Genomic DNA, 17832 nt, shown 5'->3' with positions numbered 1-17832 from the left:
AAGGCAACCCTTTAAATATGCTTCTAAAACAGACTTCTTTTTGGCAAAGCCACAAGACACAGCCACGCACTCCCGTAAAGGTCACTGTTGCCTTGCTAAATTCCAGTTCAGTTGGAACTACAGTCTATCACAGGTTTTCCCTTTATGACTTCAGTTATATATAGAAACAGTTAGTTCCCCTGCTAAGACACTATATGTGATTCTTCTGTAAGTTGTAGAGTTGTTGTAATGGACACAGTGCATTTCTCTGTGAAATGAAATATTTGAGGGACCTTTTAAGAGACACAAAAGATTCCTCTAACTTGTATTTGTAGAGCACTGAAATTCTCAGATGAAAGCTCTTGGTAAGAACTTGGAGTATTATTTTTACAGATATTAGTTGGACATGTTAACTATACCACATTAGAATAATAATTGTGTTTTGTTTTCCAGCATCAGATGCCATATCTATGGACATAGTTCAGTAGAATTTGACGCATTCTTGTAAGATGATTTTTTTTCCCCCTCAGTTTAACAGTGTTGGTATTTTCAAGGAAACAGAGCTTAAGCATGTCCCAAGCAGCTAACATTAATTCAGTGTACTGCTAAACCACTGGACTCTAATGGAGCAACTCCTGGTCTTTTTTTTTTTTTAAACCAGCAAGAGAACAAAATGAGGGTTTGTATTTATATGCAGTATGGTATTAAGGCAATGACAGAAGCAAGAACTTCATTATCTATGTATTTGTGTTGATGTTATCATATGATGACTGATGCTAGTCAGAAGCCTTCTGTGTGTTTGCTGGCTGACAACAAATAACAGAAGCTTGAAGTGCTGGGGCTCTTCTGAGCAGGGTGTATGAGCAAGCAGCCAAGAAAGAGTACAATGAATCACAACCTTTTTCAAGGAAGATTTCATGCCTAAAGTTTTAATATTTGGGTGCAATGGTAGAAATTCATTTTCTCTCTCATTTCTCAAAGTATTTTAACATGCAGTTAGAGGTTGAACTGGTAATTCAACCCATGTAAAGCAGATGAGAAAAATGGGAAATAAGACTGTAAGTAATCATTAGCATAATATATATGTTCATATGTTCTGAAATAAAAAATCCAGAAGAAAGCAAAGTACCATCAGTTCCTGATTTAAAAGTACTCAAACCCATGGAAGCCCAGCAATTTCTGAATAATTTTTGTGTGCAGCTGCTGTGCTTCTTTGCATGAATGAACAATGTTCTAGGACTTCTTTTTTGGACTCTTCCATAAAGCCATTTTCTTCTCACCAGAAAAGAACCCAATTTGTCCAAGGAATTTTCAATATACTAATGAGTATTCACAGTACCTACTACTGACATAAAATGTAATATATTGTAGTGTTCTTATATATTGTAAATTGGTGGCAGCTTCAGTGTAAACCCCACTTTAGTCATGGCTTTATGATTCAGGTTACACATGCAACAAAGGTGCAAACCATTTGCACAAGACTGAGAATGAAGAAAAAAACATGGTTGCAGAGACTTGCCTATAACTCAGCTGCATGTACAGATTCTTGTTTCAATATGATAAAATCAGATTAATGTTTAAAGCCTAGTTTGCATCTCTTCTGGGTGAAATCAGTGTAGCACAGGAGAAAGACAAAGCTGGAGGGGCCAAAAGATTTAGCATGACTTAGACGCATTAATATTCTTACCTTAGTTCAGGAGAACATTTGTTTTCTTTACAGTTTCTACATTTTTGACTGTAAAAATAAAAATAGGAAATCATAAAGGTGTTCAAAAAGAAGGCTCAAAAACTTCATTGAAGCCTATTATACACAGAGATGTTACTGTAATTTTCAGTAGAGGAAGACTCTAAGATGCAGATTGCTAGCAGCTGAGAGAGCATCAAGAACTAATCGGGGGTGGGGGAAGGGAGAGAGGGAGAGAGACAGACAGACACATACACACATAGCTTGCCCTGTTTTTACATTTTCCTCTAAGCACCTCTGTCTGACAGAGACAAGACCCTGCACTAGGTGGACTTTTTACTGATGAGCAAATAAGCACTCCCTGTAGTCCACTTAGTCCTGCATTACTGTTTGCGAAGGACCTCAGATGCACCTTTTAGAACTTGACACTGACTTTCCTTCACAAAAGCTGGACATTTGAGAGACAACATATATCTCTCTTTATGCTCATATTATAGATCTTAGGCTAGATGTCTTAATCATAACCTCCTCCATGAGCAAACTACTTGGCTGGACAGAAACACAGGCTTACTGATTACTGTAAAGGAAGGCTGAGTGGATCAATTCAGTTTACCCTTGCCAAAAAACTATTCAAGAGATAAAAAAGACCACTGGATTACGTAAGGTGAAAGACAACTACTATTAGACATAGTTTATAGCTTGTGCCTGTAAGAGATGGACATTAATAAAAATCAAGTGACTTCAATACCGTAATGCTTTTCATTTTCACTGAAGTAACCATTTGAAACGCTCTAGGTAAGTATGAAGGTAACGTTAAGCAATATAATATGCACAGTCCTGTCCAAGTGATTAAAAAATTGATCAATACAAACAAACCCGCTACCTGAACGTTGTCTGAATAAAATCAATCAGAAATGGCCTTCAATTTTGTCAGGTTAAAAAGCGAAAACAAAGTGCAATTCTGTGCTAAACTGTTCACAATGCTTCGGGATTTCTGCAGGTTTTTCTAGGACCATCAGCAAATTTCTGTGACAAAAGCTCCACATCTGATGTTTATACCTATGTAAAGAGCAACTTGGTATCTACTTTTGAAGGTCATTAGGCAAACCCTTATTTTTAAAATTCTTTGTAGTTTTTACAAAGTAACAGCAGTGATATGTAAAATGTAAAGAAACAAAATGAAATACCATTTTGTATAGAAAGGTATCACTGCAGCAAATGAAAAGCAAATGCAGAGATTAGATACATTAAAGAGAACACATAGAAACACACTATCCAAGGTGGAAAGCAAGCCACTTGACAAGAAGTATGAAGAGGTGTTCAAAACAGAGATAACATTTTATGCTCATAAAAACAAGATGAGATGATTCCTCTAGAAAGAGATAAAAGATTCCCAGTATGTTACCACATCAAAAACACTCTAGCAAGAGGCAGAACTATTGACAGATATGAATGAGAAGATGGCTGTTTCTTGCCTTTAACAGGTCAATTGAATGTGCCAGGCTGAGAGGAATTAAAAAAGAGAAAGAACCCAATTACATTTAATTCTGTGATACTCTGTTTTCAATGTTATGAACTGAACCACGAGATATCTTAATTTATTTTCCTGATACATATTAATCACTGTCTTCATCACACCAATCCTTTCCCTTTTAAGAAAGTCTCTGCCATGAAAAGCATACACTGTGAGTATGAGCAGCTGCTCAACATTTCGGAAGCAGTCTATGCCTTATTTATTGCTCAGTTTTAAAAAAAGAAAGAATCACAATGTCTTTCTGAGACGAAGGGCTCAGTGAGGACTTGAACTAATGGGAATTCATGAACAAACCAACCAGCTGATTTCCACAACAAAACAGCAGGGAAACTGAATTGGTAATAACTACCTTGGCTAAATCATATCTCGAAAAGTCCATTCTATGCACTGAAGTAAGAATATTGTAAAAATTGCAGATTAGCTCGTAAATCAAAACAGCTATAAAGCAGTTGTGCAAGTGAACTGAATTAAAGCTGGCAGTCTCATCCAAAGCATTTTCTTGCTTGTGCATTAACAGTTACTGTGCATCAATAAATAATTTCTCAAGTTTGTTGTTTGGATATCATAACACTGTGTATTAGTCAGTTGGCCAATGCATTTTCTTGGACACTTCTATTTGATCACTTGAAAACATAATGGGGCCTATTCCATATACAACTTAGTTTTGTCTGAACCAAGTCCTGGTTTCAAACTGTTTGTTTTAAACTCACTTGTCAAGAGAAGGAAGGATATAGTGAGGAAAATAGGTACAAATTCCATCCAAGTTGAGCCAGTCCAAAGCTCCACAACTCAGAATGGGTGGGATTTCACTAATCTACAAAACATAAGAACAGGAAGAAAAAAATATCACAGCAACCCAGAAACTTCCAAGTTATCATTAATACCACCACTGCCAACTGCTGTGTGCAATGCTGCATAATACCTTCCATGTGAGTTTATAATCTCACTTACACTTCTTCTTTGATAATTGGCAAAATTGCTAAGTATTTGTTACTGAGTATACCTCTTCCTGTAGCTCTGTTTTAATGTACTGCAGGTTTCACTAATCAAGAAATTAAGGATGAAAACAAATGGAAGTTAAGCCCCTTATCTCAACTACAGAAGCAAGTATAAAAAGACAGTTGAGCAGAAAGTATGAAATGTTACGATATGAAAATCCATTTTAAAAGGTAGATTCTTGCCAACATCAGTTGGTAATATGGTTATGTCCTAAACCAGAAAATTTACATTTTTTTAAGTTAGGTTTTTTAGTTATACATGCCAGTCATTTTAAAAACTATTTTTTTTCAAACTTTATTGAACTACCTGACCAAATAATATCTTGCAGTAGTTAGTTCCTGAGACAAACATACCAAGAAATATTTTATCTATTTCTGATCTATGTAACAGTTAAATGCTTTCAGAGTCAACAATATTCAAGCATTTAATCCCATAAATTTTCCATTTCTGCTAGTATTTCTCATTCAGGATGGTGAAATGACAGACAAAGAAGATAATTCAGAAAGCTATCAAATGGGGAAAGATTCTTAACCAGTCTTTCCACTGCGGCATTCTGCCTTTCTGTTTCAATCCTACTGTAGTCATGACTAGAAATAGGAAACACTAAATTATTCAAGGGATCTGCATCATCTTTTGCTAAGCACATCTGAAAGAAGCACTAGTGCCCTCCCCCAAAAGGCTTAGTGTCATTACAGGCCATTAGGTGGAGGAAATGAAGCAAGTGAATACAATAATGAGAAAAAATATTATCTGTATTAGGCTTGCTTTTAAGGGGGAAAATAATTAGGAAAATCAATGAAGAATTAGGAGAGAAAAATACAGTTTTAGAACTTACTGATCTTCTTTGTCTTAAGATAGCAGCTTCTGCTGGGTGATTGAATCTAAACTTATGAGACTTGCCAAGGACAACAAGGGCCCCTGTGAACAAAAATTAATTAGAAATCTACAGAGACATAATTCATCAAACAGTTGGTCCCTAGAATATTAGCAGTTTCTTAACTTCAGTATACAGACTACAGCATAGACAAACTACTACAGAATAGTATATTAAAAAAAAATAAAATTAAAATATTCTGACCCACAGCTTTCTGACTGTCACAGAGCAGAGAACTATTTTTAAAATTTGCTACTACAGAACAGAGTTATCATTCTGTAATGACAGCATCCAAGCAAACTAATCTTGGGGATCTCTGCAAACTCAACATAGCAGTAAATTCCCTGTTCATATTGAAGACCAGTAGGACTTCATATCAAAAACATAAACACCCACTGCTGGAAACTTGTTTTTATACTATCTTTTTAAGAATCTAGATCACAGCATGTTCCCAGAAACTGGATAGTTTTTTTTTATTTTAAACAACCTGAAGATCTGTGAGCCTGATCCATTTCATTTGAGCTCATTCACCATAGCCTATGACTCAGTGGCTAGTACCCTCCACCTAAATACACCATGAAAAAGTTGGCAGTCATTTCAACCATATTACATAATTGTCAAAAAAACCCTCCCAGTGGTCAGCTGGCTTAGAGCCAGTCTCCACTACATTCCACAACAGTGCCTCTGACTACAGGTCTTCCCTTTTCAGAAGGCTACAGACTACTCCTGCCAAAAGGGGTCTTAATATTGTCACCTTTGTCTTCATTTTACTTTCTGTGGGGTACTTAATTTGTCCTGATCTGGAAGCTCTAGCCTTGGATCAAGCCTTGTGGTGCTAGGCAGCAGTAGGAGATAGATTTATTTCTTAGATCTGCATGTGTTCCATAAATGCTTATCTCTAATCTCCAGAGGTAAATTGATTGTAATGCAGCCTTCACAGAAAAAGCAAGCCTTACCTTGTGACAGACGACATGATCCAGTGACTTCACATCCATTCACAGTGCAGTGTGCGCCCTGAACTGGTCGCAGTGTCACAATCCCACAGTTGTTGTCTATCATACAATGATCCCTTTCGATCCACCGTCCCTGCAAAACTACAATGTATAGATTTGTTTTATCTCACCTGTTGAAGGTGTTGGGTTTACACTGTTTTCCTCAGAATGAAGTACTGTGTGCTGTTTGACACTGACTGCATGCTTCTTACCTCAGAGAACTACGTCATGTGCAGAACAAGGAGATTAAATTGTTGTCTTCAATTGCTAGTCAAGTTCCACATCACAGAAAAACTTACTTAATTCAAAATAGTGAGACTGCTCTTTTAAAGTACTTCTGGGTCTGGAAAACTGTACACTACTTTCCCATTTGTGAGCTGATGTACAAATTCTTCTGTTGTGCTGAATTTTCCTATTGCTATGATGGCATTTATTGTTTACATTTTACTTGCAGAAAAACAAACTTAACCAAGCTTAGCAGAACTGACCAAAGCTGAGATTCCACAAAGTCTCCAATTTCACTATAAAGTTTCAACTCCCCGTCATAATTTGTAGCTCTTGAGATTGACTGTTAAATTAAGAGCAGAAATTAAATTAAATTAAAAAATGTTCTGAACTATTTGGATTTTATATCTAAAATACTCTGCCCAGGTAGAGTTGAAAAGCATTTTCTATGTCTCATGATCACCTGTGCCACTAGTTTAGAATAGAACATACCAAGATTTGGATGTTGGACAAAGATATTTTTAAAATCTAGTATAGCATTTCACGAGTGGGAAGAAAATTCTGAAGAGATCTCAATTAGGTCAAGACCATTGACTTTTCGACCTCTTAAACAAAAACAAAAAATAACTGAAAGATTTCAGCCACCTTAAACAATTATTCTCTTCTACTCACCTCCTTCTATAAAGAAAGCTGACAAACAGAAACATTACCTAACTATTACACATGACAAATGTAAACCTCTTGGTTTGATCTGACCATACCATAAAATAATTTGTAATATCATTCTCTTACCAATGTCTTGATCTTGGTCTGAATCACTTCTTCCAATTTTGGTTGTTCCTTCCTAAAACAGAAAAAGAGCTCATTTAAAAGTCAGTTACTGGAAGTGGTTTATATATAATAATTAAAAAAGCTTTGGTACAGCATCTTAGCAAATACCTGAAATAAATGACCTCCAAATGACTGAACTGTTTATAGCAAACTCTATCTACTACTTTGTAATACTTCAGCCTGCTGTCCCCCATAGAGATGCGATTACTTCTTATCCGGCAGCTATGTCAGCTTCTCCTATTACAATTCCAGTAGATGAAGTAACCCTCAGTGGATGATTTTTGGACTGTGCTTGAGACAAATATTTTTAATACAAACACATGTTCTGATGCTGTGAACTTTTACAGTGAAACTCGTGGTTTGCAGAAATGAGATAATTATTTTTATAAATATCCATGCAGGAAGAAAGAAGGTACAAAATCATTATTCAGTTAACTAGGCTTTTCAGATATAAAAGCAACAGAATTCCTATTCTGTAAGGGAACTTTGTCATAGATTATAAATTCCTCAAACTAACTACTAAAGTAGAACTTTTTTCTGAAACTTAAATGACAATTAAAATGTCTTCTTGGTGATTGTGGTATATTGGCAAGTTCCTAAACTTGAGGATTCAATAACTTCAAAGAAAAGAACTACCTAGGAACAAAAGTCTCCAGAACAAGCAGACTCAAACCATATTATGGGCCAGTGATGAGAGACAGTTCTTATGGTACGGCGCAAATATCAATAAAACAGAGACATTTAATCAATACTATGAGAAAAAACTACCAAAAAAAGCAATGAATGTACCACCTGTCTAGTATGTTCCATTACTGGTTCTATCTTTTTCTTTAGGAAAACAAAGCAAGATCATTTCCCAGCTCTGAAGAGACACTATACTTGATTATTGTAAACTGATTAGTGAATGCTCTCTAAAGTGACTTTAGTGGCAACTCTTTCAGTCATATTAAAATTAATTATCGTCATTAAACTACTTGATTTTTGTATTCTAATGAGAATAAATGAACATGCCTTCTACTCCAAGCATATTTAAAGATGAAACAATAAGTAGTAATCGGAAGCCTGAAGACTGGGAAAAGGGAAGATGTGCATTATTGTAAGATGATGCAGTTATGGGTAATTATAGGTAAATCACAGTCGGTTTGTGCATTGGAGGGAAAAGGAACGATTATCATTCTGTTCCTCGCAGAGCTCAACTACCTGAACCAACTAACAGAACTCTTTGCTACAAGCCCTGCTGAGACTCCCTTGCTGGAGATGCTGAAAGCTGGTTTGTGCCCAGTGCCCTTGCTTTGGAGGAATTATCAAGTTACATGTCAGCTTAACATTCAGTGGACTCAACCACAAATTATCCAGTTGGTTTGCCCACAGCTTGTAGAAAAAGTATGATCCATATGGCCTTTGACTCACCTCACACATTCAAGGGAGTTAGCAACATGTATTTTATACGAAGAGAAGTAAACCAACTCCTAAAAGACCTCTTTATCAATTATCTTTTTGAGTAAACAGAGAAATAGTTATTGTAATTCCAAAAGAAACTTTTTTCCCAATGTTCTGAAATAACTCACTGGTAATACAATTTAATTCAGAAAAAAAGTGTATTACAACAGTATTGGCTCATGAAATTCCCAGTTAGTGGAATGATTCTGGGTGAGTTTAAATACAACTAAAAATTGCAGCCTAGAGCAAGGGTGCAGATACAATACAAGCAAACCAACTCAACTTAAAAAAGAAAACAACACAAAAATAGCCATAACCCAGGCCCATGGCAATTTCATTTTTTCAAATGCTACTACTGAGATAATAATTTAAATATTTATACTCTTTCCTAATTTTATATTGAGTATTCTGCCTGAAAAAATGGAAGACAGAGGATTCAGATGAAGTGATGGCACAACTTCACCTTAACATATCAAGGCACATCTTCGTATCTGTTGAAATGCTTTTACATTGTTACCCCCTTCTGGCAGTGTTTCCTGATTAAGGGTAGAATTCCTCAGGTGCATTATAGAACCGTAAAGAATGAGATTTCTTTCTCCCTTCAGTTTTGGGAGACCTCCAACTTTAAAAAAAATTTGCGAAGTACATCTTTTTCTAAAACAGTGTAAGTAAATCCCATTTTTTTAAGCTTTGCAGAAAGGTCAGTTAAATTATAGGGAAAACATATATTTTTGTTAATTAAAGCCAGGAAAAAAGATCACAACCTAAGAAAGAAAGGTTCTTTAAGCACAGGCACAGCATTGATTAGTGCAATTAATACTATGGAATCAAGCATCTAAAAGAGTAACACTGTTTATTCTAGATTGATCTGAAAACTGCTGCCATTACCTCCCTATAGAAGTACAATGTAAAGTGAATGTTGAAGCCCTAATACGTAAGGAACCACTAATGTTTTACCTTCTTTCCGTTCAGGTGAAGGTAATAGACACCAGAGTCTAAAAGATGCAAAGCACAAAGAAAAGAAAAGGCAGCATCTAGGAGCAAAGAAAGAGGGGACAAAGATGTTAGTGTGACAGAGAGACACTAATGACTTCAGAAGGTGTCCCTTCAAACTAGGTTTCTCCGTTAAAAGAAATATCTTTAAATTACTTCAGGTGTGGTGAAAATTTGTGCGTGAAAATATTTGCTGTTTCCAAAATGGCACATAATGGAAAAACATTTAAGCAGTAGCAATTACTTTTAATAAATACTTAATGTTAATGTAGGATTGAGTAGTTCACATTGCATGTTGATCAGCACCGGACATCGTTACTTGGTCCCTAATTATTACCTGGTACAATTTCTTTGTGCTGGCATGAGAAAAATTAGTAAGGTTTCTCTTTCAACATGATAAAGAACAGCACGTTTTCTGTTTCAAATATTTGTTGTAGCTTTTTAGCAGGGGGGGAAAAAAATCCTGTGTCTCTAAACTATATCAAGTAGCAGAAAACCTAGATTTGGATTAAGATATTTTATTAGCAGACAGATACATGATTTTCAACTATATTGAACACATTTTTTGCTAATGAGTGCACCTCTGTAGAGGTGCCCATCTATCATTCCTTTTATATTAAACAGCATCAGTTTTTCAGTAATTTCCATTCATTTAAACAACATTAATAAAGTTAGCTGGAGCCCAGCTTAGCACTGACTTAGTAAAAAAAAAATCCGCTAAAACTATTTGACCTAGTCATGCATATCATAAGCCACAATGTGGAGTAATATACATACAATGTTATGAAAGGTTCTTGGTGAAAACCTTGCCTTAAATGAGCAGCTACACAGCAAGACAGTATCTATGAGGCCAAAATTTCTACCTGATCCTGAAAAATAGCCACTCAAGTGAGATTATAAGTAATTACCATTCAAGCTACACATGTAGAATCTACTTGGCAGGCCCGGTAGGGTTGCAAGAGCAATATATAGAAGTCGTTGCCAAAGTGAGCTTGTGCTTGTTAAAGCTTACTTTTATCTTTGATCTACACATATGCCAGTGTTCCAGCCTCAAGTATACAAGTGCCTAGTAAAATCTGGACCAGTATGTCTGGTATATTTTAAGCACCTTTACTTTTATACGCATGCACGCTCACCTGTCCTCATGCTTCATAGACAAACTACTAATGCCTAATTTGAGCATTTTACTTTGCTTATGATACATTATCAAATAGTTTGCACCTGCACTCATAAGAGATCAAGTTATTAGTCCATATATGAATTGTTCTCCTCCATTTTCATGTATCCTTTTCTGCTTTTTTTCCCCGTTATCTGGGTCTTGTGGGCTGTGGCCTTTACTTTTTGATATAACTGTTGTTGTAATGTCACCTTAACCACCCTCCATTTCCAAAAAACCCAAGTGTTTTCAAATTCAAAGGAAAAAATAAGACAAGTGACAATATCTCACCCTGAGATGATACAGCACCACTCCTGTGCTGAGGATATCATCATCCATGGCCATTAGATGAGGTAAACTAGAATCTATTGTTACTCCAGCTTTTTCTTTGTTGATGTCCACACTGTATTCTTCCATGATGGCTTTCCTGTCTGTCCACTTACTTGTCCAGTCTTTGGTCAATTGTTCAATCTTAAAGAATAGGAGAGGAAACTGTTTTACTTACTAAGCAGGTCAATTTTCCTCATATACAAATTTCTTCAGAAAGAAGAGCATTTTTTTTCCAGTTACTGGATGCAAAATTCTTTCACCAGTTGCAATGCAGGTGTATTTCTAATTGCAGCACATTTCTGTCGCAACAAAAAAAATCAGGCAAAACCTGTACTACCACCTAGTGAAGCAGGTTTAATCTATTAAAGACTCATTCCCAAAATGTCAGAAAGATATATGATCATGCTAACTAGTTATTTCACCTGTGTTTAAGCAAAACCTAAAATTAAGATCTCCACAACCTTTCCATGTCACCAGTGATCAAATCTTCGTAGTAATTTGGTGACTGCACAATAATTTCCTTTGAATAAATTGGAAGAGTTTAATCTTAGAAGAGAGAAGCTCTGTATAATAATTACTGTGATATATCGAGACAGCTTTCAAACAAGGAGTAGATTGTGCAGACTTAGTGATACGCAATGGACAGTATGCCATTAAGGACACGAGACTTTCATCACAAATTGATAGAGAACACCCAACATGCATTAAGGATGGCAGTTTCCTACATATGCAGAGCAAACAGGAAAGGATTAGGACAAAAACATTTTCACTGTGGTTTCAGAACTATGGCAATGCTATCCTCTCTGGCCCAGTGAAACAGGAGAGACTTACAGCATCAAATAGATCATACACACCTTAATTTCATTCTGAAGAACCAGCTCGGTCAGATTTCCATCCTTGTCGTCGCTCCAAGAAGGACTGGAATTCCTCTGTACAAACAACAGCCACCAAGATCAACATGTTAGTTTCCTTATTCACAACTGACAGGCATGTTCTTTCACTCTCCAGGACTTCAAGGAGATGAACTCAGGAAAAGGAAAGACAAAATACAGAGACATTTGATGCCTGCTAGCATCTAAGCCCACACCTCTCTAGCTATTGCACACAACTTTTTGTGAAGAACTGGTGAAAGAGCATTAACAGAGAGATACTTCTTTGTAAATAAATTCTGGACTGTAGTTCCAAGCCTCTCCCAGCAAAACATGCTCTCCAGGGCATGGAAAACTAAGATGCTATTATTATTCCAAAGGACAAAACACAGTGTCAGCTGTATTGTGAGGGCTCATGGACATTCACAACTTCTTTCAGGGGACAGAGTGTGCAGGCAGGGTGAAACCTCCAAAATACCATTGAGGTCTACTAGGTCATTTTTTGGGGAAGGAGGATTGTAACAAGTCTTCTAGGGAAATTATATCAATGATTAATATTTTGTGATGTCTTGGTGCTTCCACATTCCTACAAATAAAATATTTCTCTTTCACAGTATTTCTGGACAATAAAACCATCCGACTCCATGAAAGACAGGCAAGGAAATCCTTCCTAATCATTACACAACTGCCTATACTTTAGGATTATCAATACAATGCCAGAAAAAGGAGAAATGACAGAGATGCAGGTAGCCTTATAATCATCATTAAATCAATCACAGAATAGTTTAATTTCCCTCCTATTACCATATAAACATAGAAAGATATACAGGTAAGATTAAAGTAAGCTACTGTAGCTACCTAAAGCACCATTAGAGCTCCAGCTGGGAAGTGTTCCTACGTACCAGTTCAAAGCTCATCAGCATAGTTTTCAACCTATCAATTTCTTCTCGCAGTTCTCTGATCAGTTTTACATTTGCATCCTAAAACAATGAGACACAGATGTTGCAAAAATCATTCTTTAAAAAAATTCTAGCTAAAGAAATCAACACAGAGCTGTTCCAAGAGCCAGGAGGATAGAAGAACAGGCACACTCACTGCAGTATTCCTTGCTCCAATCTGTCAGACCCCTGGGCAGGTGGTTCCCATCTTTGATAGGCTCTCTTTTCCAATAAACTTCTTTCCATCTCTTTTCTGAACACAGACCTACCATAGTATTTGTTCCGATCATGACAATAGCTGGATACATCACTACTGTTACAGATTTACCTTCAAAATAGTCCCATTGGGTCAGAAAAACGCTATTATTTCTGTCATGCAGAGGAGAAAATCAGGCTAGAGGAGGCTAAGTCAGAATGTCACCAACCACAGTATTGAAAGCCCTTGCAGCTGATACACGAAGCATTTCTTGCCCGCTTGTGTGGAGGCATTTATTTCACTTTCTGGGTAAGCACCTCTGCACAGGCAGTTTCTGGAAACCAGCTTTTTGCAGGCAGTTCAGGAAAAGTCTTGAGTCAAGAGTCAACTTTCTCTGGGCTGCTAGTGACACTTTGGCTCAGGTCAATTTGCAGTGAGGGGAAGAAGGCAGCTACCTGAAGGGATGGAGTTCAGGGTTTAGCATGGGCCATGCAAGAACATGATGGGCACACAAGCTGGCAGGCTGAGAGGCTGTATGTAACCTGAGGCGAACCCAGGAGGACTGTGTTTACTCGCCTGTGGCCTGTCACAGAGTTGAGGACTGCTGCTGCCAAAACCAAACACACTATGGCTGCCACTAGTGGTGTCTAAAAATTAGTTACAGCACTGGTAATATGAATGCAAATTAAATTTGGGAAACCTTGGATTAGAAGGGTTTCCTTCTGCCCAAGATTTAACAGAGTATCATTATGAAAGCAAATAAATGAAGTACATCTCTAAGATTCTATCCTTTTATCTATGAATAAAATCTTGATATACCCAGGCCTACTCATAAAAGAACACTACTAACTGCTCAAAGATTAGGAAATGCTGGAATCAGGACTTTTTTTGAAACCTTAGTTCAGTCCCCTTAAATGGATATGTTGTGGTTCAGTCCTCAAGTTACATGATCACTGCAGGATGATAGCAGCCTCCTGCAGAATGTCAGGTGAAGAATGCTCAGTTAAAGAGCAGCAACTCAAGAGTTTTATATTTCTAGCATGTGTGACTGTAGATCTTTATTATGTGCTATTTGAATTTTGTTGAAGACAGACAGAATTATGCATTTCCCCATGGATTTTTTTATGCTGGTTCTCTTCACTATAGTGCTTATAACCTCCATAACTGCTAATCAATCTGTTTTAACAGCACGTCTTTGATTGGGAGAGTTTACATTTTTCCCATTTGATAAATGTGGACTGGGGGTAAAGGTGGAAAATGAGGAACAAGCACACATTGGAAGTTTTCTTTAAGCATCTGGACTAGCATTGAACAAGAATGCTGTAGCAGGGCAGCCACAGAATCCAGTCCTCCAAGGCAGCATCAGACTTTCCCCTTCATACCCTGCCACCTTCTAATTTGTGTAGCCTGTGAAGGACCCCTGCACACTTGAACAGATGAATCTGCCATACAGTCAGAGTTCATACCTGGAACAGGCCTGTTTTGTGTAAAATATGGGTTCTGTGGCACAATTTTTTCCCATGTATTTAAAGGTTCATAATTTTGTGTACTGAAAAAAAGACAAATTGAGACTACATAGGCTACTTTAGGCCTGGCATATTAACTTCTGAATTCTTGACTTTGCAACTTTAACAGAGTTTATTTATCATGCCAAAAGGAAGGGTTGCAAGGTTTATGCACTCATAGTAACAGGTTAAACAGTAACAAATAATCCTAACAGATCTGTAGCTCTGCCAATATCTAGGATAAAGACATACAGTAACCATACACATCATAACAATTCAAGGAGAAGGATGATTGAAACTCAATGAAGATGTAAGGTGTGAAATTCTAAATGGTTTAAGCTGCATGAGATCAAGGAAATTATTTCTGCAATATCCAGGCTCCTATTTAGCTCTCATCAACATGGGAAAAAGAGGTATGAATTTTATTCAGAGAGCAGACATACTGAATAAACCTTAAATAATACACACAGCAAAATGGAACAAGAATGAAAAGCAGAACTCAAGGCCTTACCTCATTCACTCTGGGCTTGTTAATAATATTTTTGGCATTTGAAGCATATCTCAAGGTACTCATGGTCTCATTGTAGCTGGAGTTGGCAGGAGAGATAGCTACAGACAAAAAACAAATAGAAAATAATCACTATTTTAAAAAGTAATCAGTTTAACCCATCACTTTTCAAAAAGGTGGATTTTTTTAGTCTTGCATCTTTAAAAAACAACACCAAAAATGTCCTTAGGGGTATTTCATCAAGCTCACAGAAAGCATCTTCTCAATATTATATTCATAACTGAATAAATCACTTTAAATCAAAGCTAAGACCTTGGAAAGACTCTTAAGCTTAACTTCATGCACAATGAGCATGCTTTTTCATTTCCTTGAGTATCCTATGAAGTATTTATGGAAATCTTTACAAGGACAGATTCTAAGTGATATAGCTGTCTTCTCACTGCAGGAGAGATTTATTTTAAAGCAGTAATGTTGTGCAAAATGTTTACAATTAATAGAAACCAAACTCACTGGCAATCATAATGGTCTTGGAGTTGCCCCCCAGGCTGTCTTTCAGAAGCCAGGTGAGGATGGAGTCACGGTATGGGATGTAAGCTGGTCGCCTGGTCCCACCAACGCTGCCTGTGGAAGGACTGTCTGCGTGACTGCTCTCCCCTTCGCTTGTTATGGTGTTTATGCTCTGGCAGCTGCTGAACATCTGTGAATTTTGTGCTGAAGGAGAGACACCACAGAGCTCAGGAAAGGTGGTTATCTTTTTCTGTCATGGCTATTTAATTTTCTTAGATGTCATTACAGTTTATGAAGCTGTCGCACAGCTGTTTCGTTCAGCTTTTTGTTGTAAATATAGACAAACATGAAGACACAGCACATGGTGAGTGAGTCCTATGCTTTTCTCACTACTCTTCAATACAAAGAACAGTGCTTACCTAAAGTGGAGATGACAATTCCAAGTGTAACTAATGACTTGTTAATATTGGCACCTTCGGTAATTCGATCTTTACAGTAACTGGGATCAGCTCTCTCACTGTAGCACACCAGCATGGAAAAGACAACGCAAACCAAACAAAAATGCTTAATTATTAACATACAATCAATATGAAAACATTACATATTTTCCTGATAGAAAGAAAACAGAAATTTCAAGCTTTGCAATTAAAAAAACATGTTTTGAACACTTCACACTGCTCTCTGGTTCAGAAAGTCCAACCAACCATAAGCAAGGGCCGTTGGCACAAACCACTGTTAAAGACCCATCAAAACATAAATTCAAGCCTGAACTGGGTAACCCAATCACAGTGGTTCTGAATTAAAAAAAAATATATACATTTCACATCTCTGCAAGGGTAGACTGGCCCAGTGCAAAAGTCTGTGTGTCCCCTCAATACTACTTTCTCTGCTCAAGACATGAACAGAGATCTACATTCTTGAGAAAGAAAAATGTCCTGTTCTCAAACTGTTCTATACCTCTTCAGCACAACTTTCATCTTTCTTTCTCTGTCACATCCAGTATAACCACATGTTCCTCACTGAAATGCATAGCTAAAGTCAGAGACTTAGGAACTTTTGGAACATGAATCAACATAAGCAGTAAGATATGACTATTTTCTCCCACCCATGCTAGGCAGCCATGAGGAATACATTCTTTTTTTTCCCTCTCTCTTTTCAAGCTCAGATTTGGTAATTCCACCAATAGCTACTGGAAAAGCCAGTTAATAAGAATACAGGGTCGAATGGAATTACCTTAAATGTATGCAACAGCACAGCATTGGATCTGAGGACCCAGGAATTCCCTTACCCAATGAATCCAATACCCAATACAGAAGAACAGATGACAGACAGTATTAGCTCAATATTCCTTGTTACCATATACAAAAGTCAGGCTTATTGTTAGTTTAATGAAGTTTTAAAATATCAGGTTTCATCTTTTAAGGCAGTACTACCACCATCTTCAGAGATTACTTTTTTTGCCCCTCAGTATATTATTACCTGCCTGCAAGGTCCACTAAGTTGATCTTGCTTGCAATTTCAGAGGGGAGATTGTTCTCCAGTATAGCCTGAAGAGAAAAATATAAATAAGGAAGATTATTCCTCTTAAATAATGAAAATAAAATAGGTGTGCTCTTTTGTTTGAAACAGTTGTACTTACGACTGTCTCTCTGCCTTTCTTTGTGACCTTGACCCAGTGACTATGTTCAAACCATTAACTCAACAGCTTTCTCACCCAACTGAGAAACTACCCTCTTATGCCGATTTCCTCTTGAAAAAAACCCTTACTGCCTAGTGACTGCGAAAGGCTTTCTTGCAGATCTTGCAGTTATTTTCCACTAATGTATTCCAAAGGTCTTTTGTGAAACTACTGAAAAATATCCCAAAACGTTCTGTGATTACAGGATGTTAGAAGTGTGAGATAGAAAAGGTCTATTGGATCACTGAACGACTTCCCTGCCAGGAAAGGATATAATTCCTCCGGAGAAAGGGTGCATTGTCTCTGGGAGAGCACTGGATGCCAAATGCTAAAGAGATGAGCACATCCAAAAAGCTGGACAGATACAAAATTTTGGTGTTAAACTAATGCTATACTTCAATTAAGGATCCTAAACAAGTGTGACAAAACATAACTTGAAACATGTAGTTTTCACAGCATCCTAGAAGGGGTATTGCATTTCAAAGGGATGATGAAAATTTTAAACGTTTCTTTTTACAGCGAGTCTTTGGCATCACTTCTGACTATAAGCTTGCATAAAGGAACAAGAATACTTCAGTAAACACTCAACACATC

The 17832-nt window shown here is 37.0% G+C and overlaps 1 protein-coding gene across 1 annotated transcript in view; it reads right to left on the bottom strand.

Moving 5' to 3' along the window:
* STARD9 (StAR related lipid transfer domain containing 9) overlaps positions 1-17832 on the bottom strand; it is a gene marked incomplete at its 5' end in the record, with an annotated part of 99839 nt that overhangs the window by 30447 nt on the left and 51560 nt on the right. Inside the window, 12 exon segments of the mRNA XM_035895751.1 lie at positions 1667-1714; positions 3908-4011; positions 5032-5114; positions 6027-6164; positions 7080-7131; positions 10999-11178; positions 11892-11966; positions 12809-12886; positions 15057-15154; positions 15564-15764; positions 15980-16077; positions 17040-17107. Of these exon segments, the coding sequence (XP_035751644.1) occupies positions 1667-1714; positions 3908-4011; positions 5032-5114; positions 6027-6164; positions 7080-7131; positions 10999-11178; positions 11892-11966; positions 12809-12886; positions 15057-15154; positions 15564-15764; positions 15980-16077; positions 17040-17107 (1223 nt within the window).

This window comes from Egretta garzetta, unplaced genomic scaffold (genome assembly GCF_000687185.1).
Source record: "Egretta garzetta isolate BGI_Z169 unplaced genomic scaffold, ASM68718v1 scaffold526, whole genome shotgun sequence".
Taxonomy (NCBI): domain Eukaryota; kingdom Metazoa; phylum Chordata; class Aves; order Pelecaniformes; family Ardeidae; genus Egretta; species Egretta garzetta.
This window is presented reverse-complemented; position numbering and strand designations above follow the sequence as displayed.